At 45.8% G+C, this 23998-nt stretch overlaps 2 protein-coding genes across 3 annotated transcripts in view; one reads left to right on the top strand and one right to left on the bottom strand.

Moving 5' to 3' along the window:
* Positions 1-295: 295 nt before the first annotated feature.
* ANKRD45 (ankyrin repeat domain 45) lies at positions 296-16658 on the bottom strand. Of its 2 annotated transcripts, none has more exons than XM_069967624.1 (6): positions 16556-16658; positions 15233-15507; positions 11467-11634; positions 2724-2818; positions 1364-1502; positions 296-701 (listed from the first exon to the last, which is right to left on the bottom strand). In XM_069967624.1, the coding sequence occupies exons 1-6, from the start codon at positions 16573-16575 to the stop codon at positions 673-675; spliced, it is 726 nt and encodes a 241-aa protein (XP_069823725.1). In that variant the 5' UTR covers positions 16576-16658; the 3' UTR covers positions 296-672. The 2 variants fall into 2 exon arrangements, with proteins under 2 accessions (XP_069823725.1, XP_069823724.1); XM_069967623.1 differs by having other exon boundaries at positions 297-701; positions 16551-16570.
* KLHL20 (kelch like family member 20) overlaps positions 16651-23998 on the top strand; it is a 32986-nt gene continuing 25638 nt past the window's right edge. Inside the window, exons 1-2 of the mRNA XM_069967622.1 lie at positions 16651-16919; positions 21222-21419. Of these exons, the coding sequence (XP_069823723.1) occupies positions 21397-21419 (23 nt within the window). The 5' untranslated portion in view covers positions 16651-16919; positions 21222-21396. The remainder of the gene's footprint in view (positions 16920-21221; positions 21420-23998) is intronic.

A 23998-nucleotide genomic window follows, 5' to 3' on the forward strand; every position in this document is an offset into this window, starting at 1 on the left:
ATGAGAAGCAGAAAACTCCGCCCACCAGCTGCTGATTGGCAGTTATGTATCCATGCTGTGTATAGGCAGTCAGCTGTTAATCAGCAGCTGGAGGGCGGGTGTGGCAATAATACTATTCTCCTGCATATTAGGAGAACGGCTGAACAGAATGATGTAAGTAATACACCGATCTCTACAGTATTTCTCACTAGTTTATGCTGTCCTCATTTAAGGCATTATACACCTAGTGACTGATTCCCTTTTAAGCATGAGCATAGCCTATGAGTTACATGGAACATCAGGTGATATGCAAACAGCATAGTACAGGCTCCATGCACATGATCCATAGACAGCAGTAGAATAAGTAATGCTTTATGATGGATAACATTCACTTTGAAAATACATACATTCTAGGCTAAGGGCACTTTAATTGTTCGTAGAATGACTAAGGATCTAACTTATAATGTAACATTGCCAGATCCGGGTCTCTGATACTGGTTTGTTTCACCAGTCAGATTATTATACACACATTACATTGGTGAGGAAACCTCCATTACTGAACACATGAATTACAGCTCAAGTTACAATAAAGATCTCAACTATTATGTATGGCGGCAGGAAGCGAGGGGGTCTGGATTACAGCCCAGCACTGTGTAATGTCCATATATACAGAGAGATATCTTCTCGGTGAGGTCACGGTTTGGACTTTCCAGTTTCTGCTCCTGTAGGGGGACAAAATAAAAAATAAATAAGTATTGTAAATGAATGGGCGGCACATACCGGATATAAGAGTTCACACGATGGTGTGAAGTGAAACTGGCCCAGTCGCCCCTAGCAGCCAATCAGATTCCACCTTTCATTTTCCAAAGAGTCTGTGAGGAATGAAAGGTGGAATCTGATTGGTTGCTAGGGGGAACTGAGCCAGTTTCATTTTACACCATGTTTGCAAAAACACGGGGGGAGATTTATCAGTCTGCTTTTAACCTAAACGTTTTATGGGGGAAAAAAACGGACGCAATTGTTGTTTTATCACTGACTTCTGTTAAACAAAAAAAATATTATATATATATATTTTTTTTATCGTACACAAGAACCTGGTTGAGGGAAATTGCAGGATCTGGTGTATGAGCGGCTTATTCTTCAGCCTGTGCTATTGGATGTGTCCCATCACACTATGAGGAGGCTACTACTCTGTATGGGGTCGTTCACACGAGGCGCACGCTGCTGTTCTCACAGCGTCTCTCCGTGCTGAAGAATGAACATGTTCATGCTTCAGCGTGGGGAGAGCAGCAGCGTGCGCCTCCCATTATGACAGGGAGGCTAGCGGCATTCTGCTAGTTTTGCTACGTGTGAACGTAGCCTAAAGATGTGTGATGCTTCTTACGTGGGGTATTGAGCTTAGTGAAGATGGGCTGCATGACGTTCTCTAGTTGTTGCTTCTGCTCCATGAAGTCTTGTGTTGTCGGGTTCTTGGCGTTCTGCAGCCATTCATTCTTTGACTTGCAAGCGTTGATCGCCTGATTCTAAAGGGAGCAAAGAAGTAAATCTACATGAGACTTTCACAAAATTATTCACATTTCCTACTTGTTTTGCTCTGTAGTGTCTTCTAAAAGGTGAGATGACTATAAGCAGATGTCTGTGTAAAACATCCCCCCCCCCATATATAACACAGGTCATGTGGGCAAACATTGCAGTGTTTCTCTTCCTGCATTACAGCTGGTGAATGTAATGTGGTTGTGTTCTGGCATTGTACATGGTCGCAACCCAACACTTTCCAGAAAACCATCTGGGGTGGCCATCTTTTAGCAGTTATTTGCGTGCAGCCATGTGACCAGTGTCGTGAAATTCATTATATATACCAAGCCAAGGTTCCCATGTCAGGAACACCCTGATTCACTCAATGGATCATGGTGATTGTGACAATGTTCTCTCGCTATCACTGTCATATATGAAATGTACGCACGGTGTCAGACTGCAAAGAATACAGCACTTCCTGCAGGATATACAGCAGCTGATAAGTACTGAAAGACTGGAGATTTTTAAATAGAAGTAAATTACAAATCTCTGGCACTTTCTGACATCGGTTAATTTTAAAAGATTTTTTTTTCTCTCGCCTGAGTGCCCCTTTAAGGGTTTAAGACTATGTATTTCTTTATGTATTTCTTTAATCCCTCCTGTCTTTTCCCATTCTGTCTGCAGCAGCTATGGTGAGCGCAATACCTCATCCAGACTTGTGCTGTTTGGGGGCGTCCTTCTCAGCCGGTGGTGCTGGCCGGGTTCTGGTGTGGTGTTTTTGGGTCTGGTCCTGTGGCATGGGGGTCGCAGGGCCGTCCCATGGCCCCCGTTCCCTGACTGTGCACGCCTGCGGGGTTGGTAGCCACTGACTGACACGGTGTGGACTTAGTGTAGGGACCCATGTGTATCAGATACCTGCACGATGGTACATGGGGCAGTATGGCTTGATCAATTCATACACAAAATTCTGATGTGTTTTTTATTTAGCCTAGGGGCACTAGTATCAGCCATAGGTGTGAGGTGCAGCACTCTCTTTCTTCCCTGAACCGTATTTCTTTATGCTATCAGCAACTTTTGATACAGTTACAGATGACAGGTTGACTGCATATTTTCATAAACTGCGCCCCTGTTGTCCTCTGTGTGTGGTATTGCAGCTCAGTTTATTAAAGGGAAACTGTCACTAGTTACACTGCCTAAGGTGTTTCTATGCTCCATTTCCGATCACAAACCTTATCGTCTTTATGCATTTTCCCATGAGCCTTTTCGGGGTCAGCGATGATCTGCTGGATGAGGCTGATGTAGGATTTTAAGGCCAATTTAGCTTCTGTAGAAAAAAAAATATATATAAAATCAATAGTAATATACAAGATCATAATACATGAGAAGTGCCCAAAACTCCTGACACACTGCAGCAAAACCTCAGCTATCTGAAACTTCTATTTTTACACAATTTGAAGAAGCAGGAAAGAGTCCAAACTCAGTAACATGTTCCAAGGCTTGTTAGGTAATGGACGGTGTTGCAATGGTCACAAGTCGATCCGCCAGAACAGGAAGTCTCCGCTGCCGCCATTCAAACTGACACCACAGATTTCCTGGTTGCGACATTGTGTTACGCCGTGCAAACATGTATCCCAGTGACGTGTATGATATGGTGACACAAGTAGTGTGGTTATCAGTGCAGCAGCAACTCATAGTAACAGATATACAGTGAAACTGTGCCGCATATGGTGTATACAGGTAACATCTATAATACCGTACACATGTAACTATGTAATACTGTATACATGCAACTATACTTCATACAACTATATAATACCGTACACAGGCAACTATACATTATACAGGTAACGTGTATATAACACACAGGTAACTATAATACTGTATACAGGTAACTATATAATACCGCATACAGCAAACTATACATTATACAGGTAACGTGTATATAACACACAGGTAACTATAATACTGTATACAGGTAACTATATAATACTGTACACAGGCAACTATACATTATACAGGTAATGTGTATATAACACACAGGTAACTATAATACTGTATACAGGTAACTATACATTATTCAGGCAATGTGTATATAACACACAGGTAACTATAATACTGTATACAGGTAACTATACATTATTCAGGTAATGTGTATAAAACACACAGGTAACTATAATACTGTATACAGGTAACTATATAATACCGCACACAGCCAACTATACATTATACAGGTAATGTGTATATAACACACAAGTAACTATATAATACCATACACAGGCAACTATACTTTATACAGGTAATGTGTATATAATACACAGGTAACTATAATACTGTATTCAGGCAACTATACTTTATACAGGTAACTATATAATACCGTACACAGGCAACTATACATTATACAGGTAACGTGTATATTACACACAGGTAACTATAATACTGTATTCAGGCAACTATACTTTATACAGGTAACTATATAATACCGTACACAGCCAACTATACATTATACAGGTAACTATAAGGCCATGTTCAGACCTTGTAAGAGACTGGCCGTTCCGTGATCTTTAGCGCCGAAGAGTTGTGAAGCATCGGAACTCTCCACGTCTGCAGAAAACTGACATGTCAGTTTCTCACGGCGTCGCTAGGGATTCCGGCCGGAGCGTATACTATGTGTTACGTGACGTATATTTTCGTATTAACCACGGCCGTTGTTGCAATCGGCAACAACGGCTGTAGTTTTACGAAAATATATGTAGTGTGCAGCCTAATACTGCATACAGCTAACATCTATAGCGCTGTATACGTGTGACTATATAATACCGTACACAGGTAACTATACTTTATACAGGTAACGTGTATATAATACATAGGTAAGGCTGGGTTCTCACTGCGTTTTTGGAATTTTTTTTTTATTCATCTGTTTTGTGTAAAAAACAGAAGTATTTGTGTACATCTGTTTGATCTGTTTTTCTATTGACTTCTATTATAAAAAAAAAAAAAAAAACGGATTAAAACACATCCATTTTTTTAGCGTACACAAAATCGCAGTCAAGGACTGTATACAGTAATACTATGTGCAGCCACGTCGCAGTCATGTCTGTCAGTATCCGTCTCCTCCCAATTAGCTCCCCCCCCACAGTTAACTTTATTAACAATATAACATCACCTAGAGACAATTTTGGATGATTTTTTTTCAGTCAACTTTATTAACAACACAAGTAAACACACAAGCCATAATAACCACCATCACTCCACTCTTTTCAGTTGGCCCATGGCAGGCATGTAACCCTGTCACTAACTGAACACCAGGGGTCACATGATGTTTCTCATATCAGCCAATCCCAGGGCAGCTTTCAATTTCCAACAGCACTGTGGAAAATGATAGCTGCGCTGTGATTGGTTGCTATAGGCGACAATATCCTCCTTGCTGTAGATACGATGTTTAATATCCTGATGTGGTGCTCAGGTTTATAGGTCATCAGGCCATCCCGGATATGCCGTCCCCTTGTAAGATGACTCGGCCCGGTCCTCACCATTCAGCAGACCCCGGCCGTCCTTTATGGGCGACTATTGGCTACGACTTGTTTCCGGAGGAATTAGAGCGGGACAGTGACGACCCCCGTTGTCTTCTCTCCAATATCTTTACTCACATACAGTGGATGTACAGACAGATATACCCCGCACCCACATCTACAGCCATATATTTTGTATCTTTCACGGCCCTGTTTATATTTTTGCTTTTGGCATGTTATTTTATTAAGCGTTTAACGAAGCGAGAACGCAAGGTGAGATGGTGCTGCGGCGCCCCCTACAGTAAGGCTCTGAGCACTATAAAGGGGGCTTTTTTCCCCATTTTAGGCCCAAAATGAGGTTCTATAAACTTTATAGAAACATAGACGAAGACAATATGGATCCAGTAACATGTTCCAACCTCAGATACCCCCGTATGGTGCCATATATGCCCCTCGAAAGTACCTGACATAAAGATGCCCCGCACCAGCCGCTGCTGCCCCCTCCAGAGCCCAGGCGAAGCTTATTCTCTGCTCCAGGATAGACTTCTATGCTTAAGAAAGTGATAAGAAGGGAAGGAAACTGTTCCATGCCCGGTCTATGACTGCGATACCTATACATAGCATAGCCAGGACGGGCAGATCATTGGTTATAGCTGCCCTGCCATCCTATAGGACTCTCCCCATGGAGGGGTCATTGTCTTGTACAGGGCTTGGTGTCTGATGGTGGCCTACATCTTTGCACTCTTTTGCCCCAGTCTCTGACACTATAATGAACAATTAAATACCCACCTTATGTGATGGCAGTGGTGTCCACTCCATCACTTATAAGACCCCAGTCACATGTATAAACTAGTAGACGGTTTATTGCCCAAATGCAGAAGTAGAATATTGAGTGCCCTAGCCCCGAGTTTGGGAAACCAAACCACTGTGAGAGTACCTAGGGATATGCCAAGGTGAGTGAGGGCTCCCTACCATCACAGGTCTGTAGCTCCTCCCCGTCATCACAGGTCTTCAGCTACTCCCCGTCTTCACAAGTTGGGGCGGGGGGGGGGGGCTGCTTTTAGTGATTTTCATATCTGCATTGGGTCTGTATCTTGCCTATCTATCAATAATGGCACTGCAGTTAGAGAGGATGGCCATGGGTTGTACAATCCAATCCTAGTACAATGCCAGAAGGGCAGTATATGGTATACTAGTATTAATGACATTGCTTTTACAGAAACGACACTTTAGAAGAGAAACAATGGGTACAGGGATCTTGGAAGAACCTTCTATGGAGGACGCCAACATTATCCAGGTATAACCTCCTAAACTGTCACCACCTCTTATGCAAACAATGCCTACAGACTACAGCAATCTCACCCTAAACATGCTCTGCCCTATTCTATCCCTCCCGCCCTCCCAGCACCCAGCCAGTCAGCTTTCTAGCTGTGCGAGGGCTATGCCACATCAATGCTGAAAGTGTGACACGCCCATGCTTATGTTAGGCTCCTCCTTCCTCCTTGTCTGGCCCCCGAGGAAACTCCATTTATCTGACAATCAGGGAAGGACATAGTAGAGGGCTTTAGAAAAAAGGACAGATGTGGAGATATGTGGGATAAATAGTAGGAATCATGGGAACAGGACTGCAGTAGGTATAGCATCATGGGAGTTGTAGTTTTGCAGCAGTTGGAGAGCATTGACCTAAATGAGAGCTCTATAGCCACAGCCATACAGGTGTCCAACCATGAAGGTGTCTCTATACCCTATACACACGCTCCGATCGCACATCCTCTTCACCATCGTCATTGCTGTGACTTCCTGTCTTTATATTACAAGTCATGGTCTAATAATAAAGTAATAAATAGGTCACTATGGCAGAGAAGAGGAAGTGATGCATGCCCTGTATGTAATCTCCATGTAATGTATGTAATCTCTGTGTACTTTACATCCTCTGACAGCGCTCCGCATGTTGCGGTCTTGCTTCCTCTTTGCAGCAGTGAAAGTGAGATGCTCTGCACCATGCCCCCGACTGTTGCGGGCCAGGTACCTACTCAGGCTACATTCACCTGCAGATTTCAACTATGCGTGTGGATGAGATTTTAGCAAATCCTAATTGCATGCTACAAAAATATGCGGAAATAATCAGATATACCTGAAATCTTGTGATTTCTTAGAATTCTGTACAAGCAAAACTGGTTAAAGTGTAAGTTATAACGTCATAGGATCAACAGTTAAAGGGGTATTCTGGCGAAATTTTAAATCCTTTAAATTAACTGGTGTCAGAAAGTTATACAGATTTGTAATTTACTTCTATTTAAAAATCTCCAGTCTTCCAGTACTTATCAGCCGCTGTATATCCTGCAGGAAGTGGTGTATTCTCTCCAGTCTGACACAGTGCTCTCTGTCCATGTCAGGAACTGTCCAGAGCAGCAGCAAATCCCCATAGAAAACCTCTCCTGCTCCGGACAGTTCCTGACATGGACAGAGGTGGCAGCAGAGAGCACGGTGTCAGACTGGAGAGAATACACCACTCCCTGCAGGACATACAGCGGCTGATAAGTACTGGAAGACTGGAGATTTTGAAATTTAAATAAATGAAAAATCTGTATAACTTCCTGACACCAGTTGATTTGAAAGATTTTTTGTACGTCTTATAAGTAAAGGCAGAATGACATTTTAGTGTTTTCATATAGCTCTGGGAGGTACTGGTTCTTATTGAGGAGATCCAACTATGCATTGCACTATGGGATCAAAGTATGCAAATTACCTCTGTTCTATATCTAGTGTAGTCTAGTGTAGTCTTTATATAAATATGAGACTACTTTAAAGGGGTATTCCGCCAAGAGTAAACTGAACATAACAAACAGGCTATTCTCTTACCTTGCCATGCTCCCCTGTTGTTTCCTACATCATGTTTGGGTCCCCAGCTGAGTAATTTGCTCAGCTGGGGACCCGAAGATGATGTAGGAAAACAACAGGGGAGCGCAGAGAGGTGAGAACAGCCTGTTGTGTTCTCTCCAAGGGCAGCAACATATTAAAAGTTTACTTTAGGCGGAATACCCCTTTAATAATCCAGAAACTAAAAATCTGACATCTCTCAGGTTCTATAGATCCTACGTAACATAAAATAAGCATGGACCCGTACATAATACACCATGCATATAATGTGCAGTTATCTCCAGACAGACCCGCTGACTATCTCTCTTGTTCTAGAGCCACATCCGCAGTTCCTGCACCGGGAGCCATGCGCCTGCATTAGACTGTAATATGGACGTGGAGATGGACACAGATGATGCTACCATTTCCCAGATCCCGAGAAGATCATCCGTGACCGAACAGCAAAGAAGACGGGTGTATACGCAGAGGCGCAGGGAGGCGGTGAGGGAACATTTTGGACAATGTTCTTGTGGACACTGACTACAGGAAGGAGAGTCTCTATGTGAATAAAGTATATTCCTGGCAGATAAGATCTCTTACAGCTCTTTAGGTCTGAGAGTCGGAGTTAAAGGGGTTATCCAGCGCTACAAAAACATGGCCACTTTTCCCCCTACTCTTGTCTCCAGTTCAGGTGCGGTTTGCAATTAAACTCCATTTACTTCAATGGAACTGAGTTTCAAAACCTGTACCCAAACTGGAGACAACAGTAGGGGGAAAGTGGCCATGTTTCTGTAGCGCTGGATAACCCCTTTAAATAGGCATCATGTGCACCATGTAACCTGGAGGCGTGCAAAATTGGGGGATGGGTACAACTTTAAAGTGTTTTTCCCACTTTATTAAACATTTGAAACATGTCATCACAGGAGGTCTGGGAGTTCAGATCCCCATCAATCAGTAGAGGGGGGGGGGGGGGGGGAAGCGTGCATCCATATGCTGCCTCTTCCCGTTCTGCACTCATGTCCTATAGACTTTCTATATGTCTCTATTGGTCGCATGGACAGAGTTTAGGCTGGGTTTACACTATGATTTTCCAATCAGGTTTTTTTTTATCCGTTTTTTTTTTTTCTTTTTTTAAATGGATGAAGAACGGATGAAAAAAACGAATGCAACTGTGTGCAATTATTTTTCCATTGACATAAAAAAAACGGATCAAAACGGATCGGTTTTTCTGGACGGACACAAAAATGAGTTTGACCACGTTTTGTGTCCGTAAAAAAAAATGGATCTGTTTTGATAGTTTTTTACTTTTTTTAATAATGGAAGTCAATAGAAAAACGGATTGCAAAAAGGTAGTGTGATGCCGGGCCCCTAGGGGCCACTCTGCTGAGAGGGTGTTGTTGCGGGCAGGAACCGGGGCAGCTGCTAGATGGTTGTCACGGTTTAGGCACAAGGGATCACAGCTGGAAACCGGGCTCCTGACCGAGCGGAGACTAGGCATGCGATTCTTCGTTGTCCTTAGTCAGGGCACCAATTATCACACCAATGCCAAGGCTCAGAAACAACGGTAGTTGTGTATTTATTGTAACGGTGGTAACTAATAGCAACAGTCTCTCCGGATGCAACCGGGTATAAGGCAGACTTGGATAAGGCAGAGTAATGGGTGATGCTGCAATAAGCTATGATGATAGCGTACTGAATGATGGGGGTAGTAGTGATACTGAGGATAAGATGCTGGGTGGAATGGAACTGAGATGAATACTTGCTGTTGATGATTAGAGAAGATGATGAGAGGAACGACTGAAGAACGGCACCCAGATATTGAGAATAGATGAGAATCTTGAGAACTTGAGAATAGAACACAGCCAGGAACACTTCTTGTGGAGCTGGAGTAGCAGAGCACACGTCTCTCTCCTGACAGGGGAGAGAGAACACACACACTTGTCTTCCTAATGGTGGAAGACAAGACTGAGGCAGACAGGAAGTCACATGGTATTCCCCAGCCAAAGCTCGACGGCTATTGGACTTACCATGGAAGCAGGGGCAGTCACGTGACAGATGAAGATGAGGAAAAGCATCCACATCTTCAGGGAGGGCAGATCACACACACTATACGCTCATGTTGCCATCTTCCTGTGTTCAAACAGCCAGTTAGGAAGAATGGACAGTCTTTCACTTCCAACCCCTAAAAAGGGGGGGGACTGGGTCTATTAGGGTAAATCTCAGCAGGGCAGTTGTGTTATGATGTCACAGATGTCAGTGGATACAGTCCAATCAGGGCCAAGAACCCCCGACAAGTAATCCATTGCTATATAAAGAATAGCTGTGACTAAAGTTCCTGTATACCACAGTGATGGTCTGAAGTCACCGGACTGAGAGACACAATGGACGGACCTCACCACTCACTCTGGGTTCCATCAGTTTCTATAGTGGTGTTCCTTATTATAGTAGAAAAAGCTGTATTGTCTGTGGACAATGTGAACGTATACATCTAGAGACACTTTGCACAGATGCAGGCGTGTAACACAATGGATTCACACCCGGGTGTTTCTATAGTTACACAGCGGCTTCTTTGTTCTCCTGCTACAATAGTCGTGGTATGTGACGGCACACAGAGAGCGCGTTACACCGTATACTGTTCAGTGTTACCCTATACCGTAGCCTCTTTTTTCTCTCTCTCTCTCTTTTGTAAAGAGGAGGATTAAACCAAAGCTATTTGTAGTGCGCCTGTATAGATAGAGCAAATACGCCTGATGCATTGCAGAGAAACACTTAAAGGGGATGTTGACCAAAAAATGTTTTCTTTCAAATTACCAGGTGCCAGAAAGTTATATAGATCTGTAATTTACTTCTATTTAAAAATCTCCAGTGTTTATCAGTTGCTGTATGTCCTGCAGGAAGTGGTGTATTCTTTCCAGGCTGACACAGTGCTCTCTGCTGCCACCTCTGTCCATATCAGGAACTGTACAGAGCAGCAGCAAATCCCCATAAAAACCTCTCTGCTGTCCAGACTGCAAAGAATACACCACTTCCTGCAGGACATGCAGCAGCTGATAAGTACAGGAAGGTTTTTTAATAGACGTAAATTGCAAATCTCTGGCACCCGTGTAAAAGTGACAGCGATCAAACGTAGACCGGGAAAATGCCTGATCCTCAGCTGATTGTGTCTTTAGAACGGCCGTACATCGTCCTGTGTAAACAGGGTTACCTGAGGCCGATAACGATAAAAGTATTCAGATCTCCACCATTCTTTAGACAGAGCCAGAAGAGGCGTGCGGCTGTGCGCTTTACTCTTCACCTCTGTCTTACTGCAGGAGACGGTCACTATAGGCTTATTATAATGGAGACATTGCAGCAGGCCAGGGAGTGAAGCACAGAGCCCAGCGCTTCTTCAGGCTCTATGTAACAATCGCTGGAGGTCTGAACACACTTTTCAGATGTCAAAAGTTTTTTTTTTTTAAGTGAAAGGGACAACTGGAGTCCCCCAAAGTATTGGGATCATCATCCAGGATAACTGAAGGGACACAGATTGTCAGGTATAATAACACCGTCCATTATAGCAGGACTATGGCACTATGGCGGGCACTGTACCAACCACACCACTTACCGGCCCATTTCAGGAACTCTGCACATTCTGTCTTGTTGTATCTGGTGGCGATGTCACACGCCTTCTCACCACGGAAATTCTGGAGCAAGATGTCACCTCCTGACTCCACGAGGGCCTTTAGTACATCCACCTGACCCCAGGCTGCCGCACAATGCAACGGAGAGTATCCTGCAATGGTGAGGAGAGAGACATCACAATGGAGTCCTGGGATAACCCGCTCTGGTGAGGAGAGAGACATCACTATACAGTCCTGGGATAACCCGCTCTGGTGAGGAGAGAGACATCACAATGGAGTCCTGGGATAACCCGCTCTGGTGAGGAGAGAGACATCACTATGGAGTCCTGGGATAACCCACTCTGGTGAGGAGACATCACTATGGAGTCCTGGGATAACCTGCTCTGGTGAGGAGACATCACTATGGAGTCCTGGGATAACCCGCTCTGGTGAGGAGAGAGACATCACTATGGAGTCCTGGGATAACCCGCTCTGGTGAGGAGAGACATCACTATGGAGTCCTGGGATAACCCACCCTGGTGAGGAGAGAGACATCACTATGGAGTCCTGGGATAACCCGCTCTGGTGAGGAGAGAGACATCACTATTGAGTCCCGGGATAACCCGCTCTGGTGAGGAGAGAGACATCACTATGGAGTCCTGGGATAACCCGCTCTGGTGAAGAGAGACATCACTATGGAGTCCTGGGATAACCCGCTCTGGTGAGGAGAGAGACATCACTATGGAGTCCTGGGATAACCCACCCTGGTGAGGAGAGAGACATCACTATGGAGTCCTGGGATAACCCGCTCTGGTGAGGAGAGAGACATCACTATACAGTCCTGGGATAACCCGCTCTGGTGAGGAGAGAGATATCACTATGGAGTCCTGGGATAACCCGCTCTGGTGAGGAGAGAGATATCACTATGGAGTCCTGGGATAACCCGCTCTGGTGAGGAGAGAGATATCACTATGGAGTCCTGGGATAACCTGCTCTGGTGAGGAGACATCACTATGGAGTCCTGGGATAACCCGCTCTGGTGAGGAGAGAGACATCACTATACAGTCCTGGGATAACCCGCTCTGGTGAGGAGAGATATCACTATGGAGTCTTGGTGAGGAGAGAGATATCACTATGGAGTCCTGGGATAACCCGCTCTGGTGAGGAGAGATATCACTATGGAGTCTTGGTGAGGAGAGAGATATCACTATGGAGTCCTGGGATAACCCGCTCTGGTGAGGAGAGAGACATCACTATGGAGTCCTGGGATAACCCACCCTGGTGAGGAGAGAGATATTACTATGGAGTCCTGGGATAACCCGCTCTGGTGAGGAGAGACATCACTATGGAGTCCTGGGATAACCCACCCTGGTGAGGACCAGCGCCATCATCATCCCCATGGAGCCCCCCTTCCACAGATTTGGGCTCTTCCTGTTTATTAGTTCTTGGTGTTGTTAGTTTTGTCCCCAACATGATAATGGAGTCCTAGATAGCCAAGGGGGCTGTTACCGCTGCTCTCCATGGTGAGAACCCAGCAGCAGTGACCGCCCTCTCGGCTATTTAGGCCCTCAGATCAATGTCAGACCAGAAAGGAGGACCCTGATTCCTGAGACAGAGGGGGATAGAGGACAGTGAGGATAGAGAGGTCTGGAGAGGACAGAGGAGTCTGGAGAAGAGGGGACAAAGAGATCTGGAGGAGGAGACAATCTGAAGGGGGACAGAGCTGTCTGGAGAGTACACAGGAGTCTGGAGGAGGAGACAGGTGTCTGGAGAAGACATAAAGGTCTGGAGGAGAGGACAAAGGAGTCTGGAAAGGACAAAAGGGTCTGGAGGAGAGGACAGAGGAGTCTGGAGAGAACAGAGGAGTCTGCAGGGGGGCATTCATGGAGAAAGAAGCGGCACATGTTGGTTTTGCCTGGGGCACGATGGTGTAGACACATAAGGATCCTGTTCATCCTGCTGCACTGTACCCGGAGCCTGTTTGCTGTGAAGCAATGTGACTGTAATGTGATACTAGACGCCTCCATTGTCCCATTACTAACATTATAAGGTGCGAAATTAGTGGGAAACACGCCAGCCGGCATCCATGTCACAAGTCTATGATGGTATCATGTGGTGTAATAATATACACAGTACCTGCACAATCACAATCAAGTGTGTAATGAGATCCTGCGGCCCCGGCCGACATCATATCATTGTGTAACATCCAGGACATTGAGTCTATACTGGCGTTACATGGAGACTGTAACAACGGCAACGTGACGGGAACTGTCAGCCCTGCAGTACCTGACATGAACACTGGAGGCAGCAGAGAGGCCTGTGTCACCCCCCCTTACTGCTGCCGCTCACCAGACCAGAAGGGGTTAAATTAACCAAAATGTATACATTTATTTTAATATGGTCCTATTATAAAGTACTCTGTAATATAACTATACTAAAGCAATGTATTATCAACAAAAAGAACATGAGGTATGAATGTACAAGAAAGACAAAAAGCTTTATGAGTTACATGAAATGAGATCCAGGCTCCATCATTATAGAAACACATGAGCGTCACAATATCTCTAGAGAAGAGCAAACTTTTCTCGATTCAGCAGGTTCACCGAACTTTGACATGACGTTCCAGTCTGTCCAGGTCAAACCTTAAAAGTTCACTCATCTATACTTACCTGTCCGTGCCCCCCCTCCAGTGTCTTCCTTCTCCTGTGTCTCCGGTCACCTCCAGCACGCTCAGCCAATCAGCGACTGGAGACACCAGGGACCAGGAGAAGGACACCAGGGGAGCACAGACAGGTGAGCATAGCATTTTTTTTGTTTTTTGATGTGCGGTCGCCAACTTTAAGAACTTGTTCCAAACTTTGCAAAAAGTTTAGTTCGGTACGAAAATCACTTTTTGCAAAATTCAGAACAAATTTCGATTAGGAAGATTTATTTTGAATATCTCTAAATATCTCCTAACAGGAAGAAGGTGGGGATTGCTGTGACTACTAGATAAGGAGGTGGGGGACTGCTGTGACTACTAGATAAGGAGGGGGGGATTGCTGTGACTACTAGATAAGGAGGTGGGGACTGCTGTGACTACTAGATAAGGAGGGGGGGATTGCTGTGACTACTGGGGAAGGAGGTGGGGATTGCTGTGACTACTGGGGAAGGAGGTGGGGACTGCTGTGACTACTGGGGGAGGAGGTGGGGATTGCTGTGACTACTGGGGAAGGAGGTGGGGATTGCTGTGACTACTGGGGAAGGAGGTGGGGGATTGCTGTGACTACTAGATAAGGAGGGGGGGATTGCTGTGACTACTGGGGAAGGAGGTGGGGGATTGCTGTGACTACTGGGGGAGGAGGGGGGGATTGCTGTGACTACTAGATAAGGAGGTGGGGATTGCTGTGACTACTGGGGAAGGAGGTGGGGGATTGCTGTGGAGGTGGGGATTGCTGTGACTACTGGGGGAGGAGGTGGGGGATTGCTGTGACTACTGGGGGAGGAGGTGGGGATTGCTGTGACTACTGGGGGAGGAGGTGGGGATTGCTGTGACTACTGGGGTAGGAGGTGGGGATTGCTGTGACTACTGGGGAAGGAGGTGGGGATTGCTGTGACTACTGGGGTAGGAGGTGGGGATTGCTGTGACTACTGGGGGAGGAGGTGGGGACTGCTGTGACTACTGGGGAAGGAGCTGGGGATAGCTGTGACTACTGGGGGAGGAGGTGGGGGATTGCTGTGACTATAAGTGAATGTACAGTATATACACTCAGCACGTATACAGGCCGGTACCTCGGGCGGTTTGTTGGTTCACGTCCGCTCCGTACTTCACCAGCGCCATCACCACCTCTGTGCGGCCCAGGATACAGGCCAGGGACAGCGGCCTCCTCCCCAGCACATCTTCTTCTACAAGGAATTGGGCGCGGTTCTCATAACGACCATCAGCCGGATCCTCGAAGATGGATTGTAGACCGTCCAGGTTTCCTTCCAGAGTGAACTGCAGCACCGGGTTATCAGGGGTCCGAGAACTCAGCGTCTCCATCCTCTCCTCCTCTACACATTCACAGCTAAAGAGGGAGGAAGAAGAACAGTACAATGGCGGGAACATCAGCGAGGAGTCTGCACGGACACATCTAGTGTACGGAGAATGACCGCTCTATAATGATGGATCCCCCCAAACACAGGGAACATACCACAAACCATACACATGGGGGAGTTTTTTTTTTTAAAGACTGTTCCTAAAGGGGTATTCCAACTTAATTTAAAGGGTTAAATCAACTGATCAACTGATGTCAGAAAGTTATACAGATTTATAACTTGTTACGTCTATTGAAAAATTTCCAGTCTTCCAGTACTTATCAGCTGCTGTATATCCTACAGTAAGTGGTGTATTCTCTCCAGTCTGACACAGTGCTCTCTGCTGCCACCTCTGTCCATGTCAGGAACTGTCCAGAGCAGCAGCAAATCCCCATTGAAAACCTCTCCTGCTCTGAACAGTTCCTGACATGGACAGAGGTGACAGCAGAGAGCGCTGTGTCAGACTGGAGAGAATACACCACTTCCTGCAGGACATACAGCAGCTGATAAGTACTGGAAGATTGGAGATTTTTCCATAGAAGTAACTTACAAATCTGTATAACTTTCTGACATCAGTTGATTTTTTTTTTCTCTGGAGTAACCCTTTAAATTAAGTTGGAATACCCCTTTAGGACCAGTCTTAAAAAAAATCCCCCTATGTGTATGATTTGTGGTATGTTCCCTATGGATTTTTTAAATAGACATAAAATCAAATCTCTGCCACTTTCTGACACCAGGATTTTTTGTGAACAACCCCTTTAAAAAATCCGCTGGCTCCATTCACAGTACCTACAGCCGCCTCTAGGGGGAGCTCCGTGCATTGAAAATATATCCATATCCCAATGAGGCATAAAATCTGCATGCACTGAGCGCCCCTAGTGGTGACTACAGGGAATGTCATGGCTCCACATTAGGAAGCAGGAGGAGCTCGCTAGTCGCACCAGGGGCCCATAGCAGCGGCGCCGTCTACTTCCATAGTGAGTCTGGTTTGACTCTTTATTGCCCCACAATTCCTCCTCGGAGCCCCCATCACCTCACCTCCTGCTCTCCGCTTCCATGCAATGTATGGAGGCCGCTGTAGACGCGTTACCATGGAGACCACTACGCCGCCGGAAGTGCGTGTCAAGCCTCGCTCTGGCAGCCCTGAGTGATTCCCTACAGACGTTCTTCCCGGTGACACAGCCCCGCTAGGGGGAAGAGTTAGACGGCGGACCACTTCCGGTTTGCTGGTAGAGGAAGAGAGAAGGCTCCGTTGAGGAAGCTGCCGCTCCTGGCCGTGCTGTATACCGGTGTGGACACCGAGAGGCGTAGACTAGCGGCAGTGATGGGCGGAGGAGGACAGTAAGCGCCGGTACTGCTGTGTGTGAACGGTGCTTATGCGGCAGCGTGCGGCTCTCTGCAGGTACGTGTGAATGGTTACATGTTATTGGTGATGTGATACATAGACATAGTTATACAGTGTAACCGGTCACATAAGTGTCACACCCATCTGGTGATCGATATCGATGACCGATCAGCTGATATGTGGTGATTATAGTGATGGGCGATCCCCTGATATGTGGTGATTATAGTGATGGCCGATCAGCTGATATGTGGTGATTATAGTGATGGGCGATCCCCTGATATGTGGTGATTATAGTGATGGCCGATCCCCTGATATGTGGTGATTATAGTGATGGCCGATCCCCTGATATGTGGTGATTATAGTGATGGCCGATCCCCTGATATGTGGTGATTATAGTGATGGCCGATCCCCTGATATGTGGTGATTATAGTGATGGCCGATCCCCTGATATGTGGTGATTATAGTGATGGCCGATCCCCTGATATGTGGTGATTATAGTGATGGCCGATTCCCTGATATGTGGTGATTATAGTGATGGCCGATCCCCTGATATGTGGTGATTATAGTGATGGCCGATCCCCTGATATGTGGTGATTATAGTGATGACCGATCCCCTGGTATGTGGTGATTATAGTGATGGCCGATCAGCTGATATGTGGTGATTATAGTGATGGCCGATCCCCTGGTATGTGGTGATTATAGTGATGGCCGATCCCCTGATATGTGGTGATTATAGTGATGGCCGATCAGCTGATATGTGGTGATTATAGTGATGGCCGATCCCCTGATATGTGGTGATTATAGTGATGGCCGATCCCCTGATATGTGGTGATTATAGTGATGGCCGATCCCCTGATATGTGGTGATTATAGTGATGGCCGATCAGCTGATATGTGGTGATTATAGTGATGGGCGATCCCCTGATATGTGGTGATTATAGTGATGGCCGATCCCCTGATATGTGGGGATTATAGTGATGGCCGATCCCCTGATATGTGGTGATTATAGTGATGGGCGATCAGCTGATATGTGGTGATTATAGTGATGGGCGATCCCCTGATATGTGGTGATTATAGTGATGGCCGATCAGCTGATATGTGGTGATTATAGTGATGGCCGATCCCCTGATATGTGGTGATTATAGTGATGGCCGATCCCCTGATATGTGGTGATTATAGTGATGGCCGATCCCCTGATATGTGGTGATTATAGTGATGGCCGATCAGCTGATATGTGGTGATTATAGTGATGGGCGATCCCCTGATATGTGGTGATTATAGTGATGGCCGATCCCCTGATATGTGGGGATTATAGTGATGGCCGATCCCCTGATATGTGGTGATTATAGTGATGGGCGATCAGCTGATATGTGGTGATTATAGTGATGGGCGATCCCCTGATATGTGGTGATTATAGTGATGGGCGATCAGCTGATATGTGGTGATTATAGTGATGGCCGATCCCCTGATATGTGGTGATTATTAGTGATGACTGATCTAAGGTTGTCTGGAAAACATGGATACAGCCAATGACTATATCCATGATTTCCACATAGCCTTAGGGATTTATCCAACTTCAGCAGCCACCGCTGTTAGTGGTTCCGGAAGGCAGTTTGAGAACCGTAGGAAATAATAGGAAATAATGTAAATGTGATTAATTGGTTCCAGCAGCCACCAATAATTCCCTACAATCCTCATTTATTACACTGATAAGTGCTCCGTATAATCACTACAGTACAGAACAGCACTATACTGTACAGGACATTAAACCAGCAATTATAGTACAGTAGTCACCAACTCCTCACCCATCCTTTACTGTATAGCGTCCCCCCCCCATCCAAGCAGTGTAACGTATGGGAGATGGTGGTGCACTGCCTGTACTACTACTGCACTGTATATGCACTCCAGCAGTCTTATACAGTACTGTACTGTATGTGAAGCCTCACCACTGCTTAACTCGCCAGGTACAACCCACCATCCCCGCTCGCAAAAACGTTTGAAAACCGAGCAAAGTTCGAATTCCAAACACTACTTCTGGGTAAATTTTCGTTCGAATACCAAGCAGTTCGAGTTCCAAAGCGTTTGAAAACCGAGGTATTACTGTGTATATATATATATATATATATATATATATATATATATATATATATATATATATATATAAATGCAGAGATGGCGGTGTATATACATAGAGCAGAAAAGATGTCAGTATATATAGAGGAGCAGAGTTGGCTACATATAGGCGCATCAAGTAAACAGTTGTATACCTATACAGTATTGACCCTCCAGCTGTTACAAAACTACAACTCCCAGCAGGCAAACTCTGGGGATCGCCTCTGTATTGTCATTGCATGTTGGGAGTTGTAGTTTTGTAATGGCTGTCTGTAAAGGCACATGTTTAGGAAGATGGCCGACATGGAGGGAGGAGCTGAGGGGCATGCTAGGAGTTGTAGTTTTGCTCTAGCTGGAGAACCACAGGTGGTGGATCTTTGCTGTACAGAGATGTGCCTTATCCAAGTGACCTGATGATTATTTCCGCTGTGAAGGAGTGTAATCCGGGTTTGTTACCGTGGCCTGACCTGCGCTCTTACATATCCATTACTTGGATCAGTGGGTGAATGAGCAAACAGATCAGCAAAAAAATCCCTGCCCACCTGCCTGCTGCTCATCTCCCTGCGTAACAGGATGCGCAGCCAATGGCTGATTGCGGCAGAGGTCAGCTGACTGGGCCACCAGGATCAGTGATCAGCGCCCGGCTACAGAGGAGCTCCGGCCGCCCAATGAGGACGAACCGCAGATTTTATATTGCAGGTTTTCATCAAAAAGGGACTATGATTGTGCAAATCCTAGTGATTTGTTGGTGTATTAATATTGGTTGTATTGTTGGTGTATTGTATTGTATTGAATCGTACAAGTAAACGCGGCGAACGATAGATAAATCGTTCATTTTGATCTTTTAACATGTTCTTAAATCGTTTATCGTTCCGTGTAAACAGTCGTCACGCGATAGTCCGGCCCCCCGCTCGCAGCCCGGCCCCCCGCTCGCAGCCCGGCCCCCCGCTCGCAGCCCGGCCCCCCGCTCGCAGCCCGGCCCCCCGCTCGCAGCCCGGCCCTCCGCTCATCCGCAGCCCCCTGTGCCGGCTCTGATCGCCAACCTCGCCGCCGCCCCGATCGCCACCCCCGCCGGTCTGATCGCATTGATTGGCTGAAGAGGGGAGTCAGGTATTTCAAACGGCTCCTCTTCAGCCAATCAGTGCTGAAGAGGAGCACTGATTGGCTGAAGAGGAGCCGTTTAAAATTCCCGGCTCATCTCTTCAGCCAATCAATGCGCTGAAGAGGGGAGCAGGGGATTTCGAAGACCTGCTACGCGGAGCAGGTAAACTGCTCGTGGCCGGGGCGGGGGGGGTTTGCGATCGCAGTGGCGGGGGGCCGGGCTGCAAGCGCGCGATCGCAAAACGATTTTTCCGTACGATATATCGTACCGTCTAAACGCTGATGGATATAAAAAAAATCGTTACTTCGAAATCATTAATCGTACGATCGGGCCAATTATCGCTCCGTGTAAACTTAGCATTATGGTGCGTTTACACAGAAAGATTTATCTGACACATTTTTGAAGCCCAAACTAGGAACAGACTAAGAACAGAGAACAAGTCATAAAGGAAAGACTGAGATGCATTCAAAATCTGCCAGATAAATCTGTCTGTGTAAACGCACAATTAAGGTCCATTTACACAGAAAGATTATCTGCCAAAGATTTTAAGGCAAAGCCAGGAATGGATTTGAAAAGAGGAGAAATCTCATTACATTACTGATCCTGTATTATACTCCAGAGCTGCACTCACTATTCTCCTGCTAGGGTCACTGTGTAGATACATTACATTACTGATCCTGAGTTATATCCTGTATTATTCTCCAGAGCTGCAGTCACTATTCTGCTGGTGAGGTCACTGTGTACATACATTACTGATCCTGAGTTACATCCAGTATTTTACCCCAGAGCTGCGCTCACTATTCTGCTGGAGGGGTCACTTGTACATACATTACATTACTGATCCTGAGTTACCTCCTGTATCTATGTGCAGACAGTGTATCCCCCTTGGTGCTCAGATACACAGGGAGGTTGTAGATACGTAGTAGATGTTGTTGGGAGAGGAATGTGCAGGATAATTGGAAGCTGCTGCCGGAGCGGCCGTTCTCCTCCTCTCTGGGATCTCGTCCAGCTTCCCCGTTGCCTGTGACATTGCACAATTCCTCAGGACCTATGGATTCTCATTAGGTTTGGCTATGATACCCTCAGCGCCTGACCGCCGCGTCTACTCCTCGTTTCCTATGAATAACGCTGGATTCTTTTTTATAGATGCAGCAAGGATTCCGACACCTGCCAACCCCGAACGCCATAAACTGGAAACCACGTAGATCTGCGAGCGAGAGCGTCCTGGCCACAAGGATCCATAGGGCCCGGAGAGACTCCATGCGTCTAGCCTCCCCAGCACTGGCTTTACACCTTGTGTGAAGGATTCTCTTCACTTTGCATGGACAGAAAGCCAATGCGTAGGTGAGTACCGGAGGAGAGCGGGCCACGCCATGTCCGGTGTAAGGGTATGCTCACACCTGGCTTTTAAGGGGTACTCCAGAAAAATATATATATATTTTTTTAAATCAACTAGTATCAAAAACTTATACAGATTTGGAATTTACTTCTATTTAATCTCAAGTCTTCCAATACTTATCAGCTGCTGTATGTCCTGCAGGAAGTGGTGTTTTCTCTCCTGTCTGACACAGTGCTCTTTGCTGCCACCTCTGTCCATGTCAGGAACTGTCCAGAGCAGCAGCAAATCCCCATAGAAAACCTCTCCTGCTCTGGACAGTTCCTGACATGGACAGAGAATACACCACTTCCTGCAGGACATACAACAGCTGATAACTACTGGAAGACTGGATATTTTTAAATGGAAGTTATTTACAAATCAGTATAACTTTCTTGCATCAGTTGATTTGAAAATGTTCCCGTCCTCTGTCACTTTGGGTTAATCCTGTTGCATTTCCACGGCTGCATGTGAGGAGGGTGGCAGAAACCTCATTCACATGCATGGAATGTGGAATTTATAAATCTGACAAATGTGAACAAGGCCTAAAGCTGTGCTCAGCTGTCTGGTGTGTACACGAGATGTATGACCACCACGCCATATGCAGCTGCATCCACTCCCAATTATTCGACAATGGCAGCCAGCGTGTATAGAGGGCACTAATGCTTCAGCCCCGGTAGTCCTATACATCCAGTAGGTATAAGAAGAAGACTGCTGCGCTCCTTGTACCTGCTTTATGGCAGTGAACACAGTAACGTTTCACCACTGTGTCTTCTCCATGTTGAATGTCGCTGTGTTCAGTACAGGTACATTGCGGGGCTGTGGTTTCCTTCTTATATGTTTCCCATGTTAGGACTTGATCCTTTCTGTATTGTGGTCAACTGCATGTTTCCATACATACCCCCCCAGATATATGCTTAAAGGGGAGCTCCGGTGAAAAATTAACCGGTGCCAGAAATTATTCAGATTTGTAAATTAATTCTTTTAAAGAATGTTAGAGAAACATTATCCTCTCCGCCAGTATAGGTATACTTAGATAGATTTTTTATATTTTTGCACGTACATTTATTAAGCACACTTGTCTCTTTCTCCTGATATGCTGCTCTGCTTCAAGACCAGTGGTCTGGTTGGTATATACATAATCATATATATTATACACAACAGAAAAAGCCGTGGCACTCCAAAATATAGTGAAAAAATTACGTGGTTTATTAGCCCAAATCCGCAACGTTTCGACCTAACGATAAGGTCTTTATCAAGCAGTGTCTATAGTACATATGGCAAAGTGTTACAATTTATATACAACACACAAAATTCACATCAGTGGTTACAAATCATTAATCAGTGTATCACAGCAACGGCTAGTAAACAAAGCAAGTAGTGGTCATAGCAAATCAGGTGTTGTGCTTTCTCAATGTGCACATCTCGGAGTGTATATAATCATCAGAAGGTGGTCACCCAACAGTGTATACAGTAGTGTCCATAGAAAAGTCCAATAAAGTCCTATTTACAAATATCATAAGGAAATTGGAGGATCCTCACTCACCATGATGACAATATCGCCCCAAACACGGAGTAGTAAGCGTGGTGTGAGACCTAATGCTCATGCGCGGAAAAGACCAATAGGAATCAGTGGAAGTCAGTGACGTACACGTTACCCCACGTGATCGGGTTAACTCTATGCGCTACAAGCTCTGACATAGAATCATACTGTAGAAATGAATATCGATGCGTATATTAGAGAAAGAACATACTGGTACTAGAGTCCATGTACACGGCGGGTGTATGTACACCCCATCAGCCTTCTCAGGACATATTCACCGTACTTTACCATATGGTCGGGTTGCCAGGAAACGAGTGACCCTCGCGCCGCAGAAAGCCGCACGTATGGTCCCTCGGTGCTCGGAGACTCCTTGTTCAAGGAGTCTCCGAGCACCGAGGGACCATACGTGCGGCTTTCTGCGGCGCGAGGGTCACTCGTTTCCTGGGAACCCGACCATATGGTAAAGTACGGTGAATATGTCCTGAGAAGGCTGATGGGGTGTACATACACCCGCCGTGTACATGGACTCTAGTACCAGTATGTTCTTTCTCTAATATACGCATCGATATTCATTTCTACAGTATGATTCTATGTCAGAGCTTGTACGCGCATAGAGTTAACCCGATCACGTGGGGTAACGTGTACGTCACTGACTTCCACTGATTCCTATTGGTCTTTTCCGCGCATGAGCATTAGGTCTCACACCACGCTTACTACTCCGTGTTTGGGGCGATATTGTCATCATGGTGAGTGAGGATCCTCCAATTTCCTTATGATATTTGTAAATAGGACTTTATTGGACTTTTCTATGGACACTACTGTATACACTGTTGGGTGACCACCTTCTGATGATTATATACACTCCGAGATGTGCACATTGAGAAAGCACAACACCTGATTTGCTATGACCACTACTTGCTTTGTTTACTAGCCGTTGCTGTGATACACTGATTAATGATTTGTAACCACTGATGTGAATTTTGTGTGTTGTATATAAATTGTAAC

Source organism: Dendropsophus ebraccatus, chromosome 4 (assembly GCF_027789765.1).
Source record: "Dendropsophus ebraccatus isolate aDenEbr1 chromosome 4, aDenEbr1.pat, whole genome shotgun sequence".
Lineage (NCBI taxonomy): Eukaryota > Metazoa > Chordata > Amphibia > Anura > Hylidae > Dendropsophus > Dendropsophus ebraccatus.

Coding starts and splice junctions, on each gene's coding strand:
- ANKRD45 (XM_069967624.1), bottom strand. CDS start 16,575: ATGGAAGCGGAGAGCAGGAG. Junction 2,819..11,466: donor AGAGTTCCTGAAATGGGCCG/GTAAGTGGTGTG, acceptor TTTTTTCTACAG/AAGCTAAATTGGCCTTAAAA. Junction 1,503..2,723: donor AAATGCATAAAGACGATAAG/GTTTGTGATCGG, acceptor TGCTCCCTTTAG/AATCAGGCGATCAACGCTTG.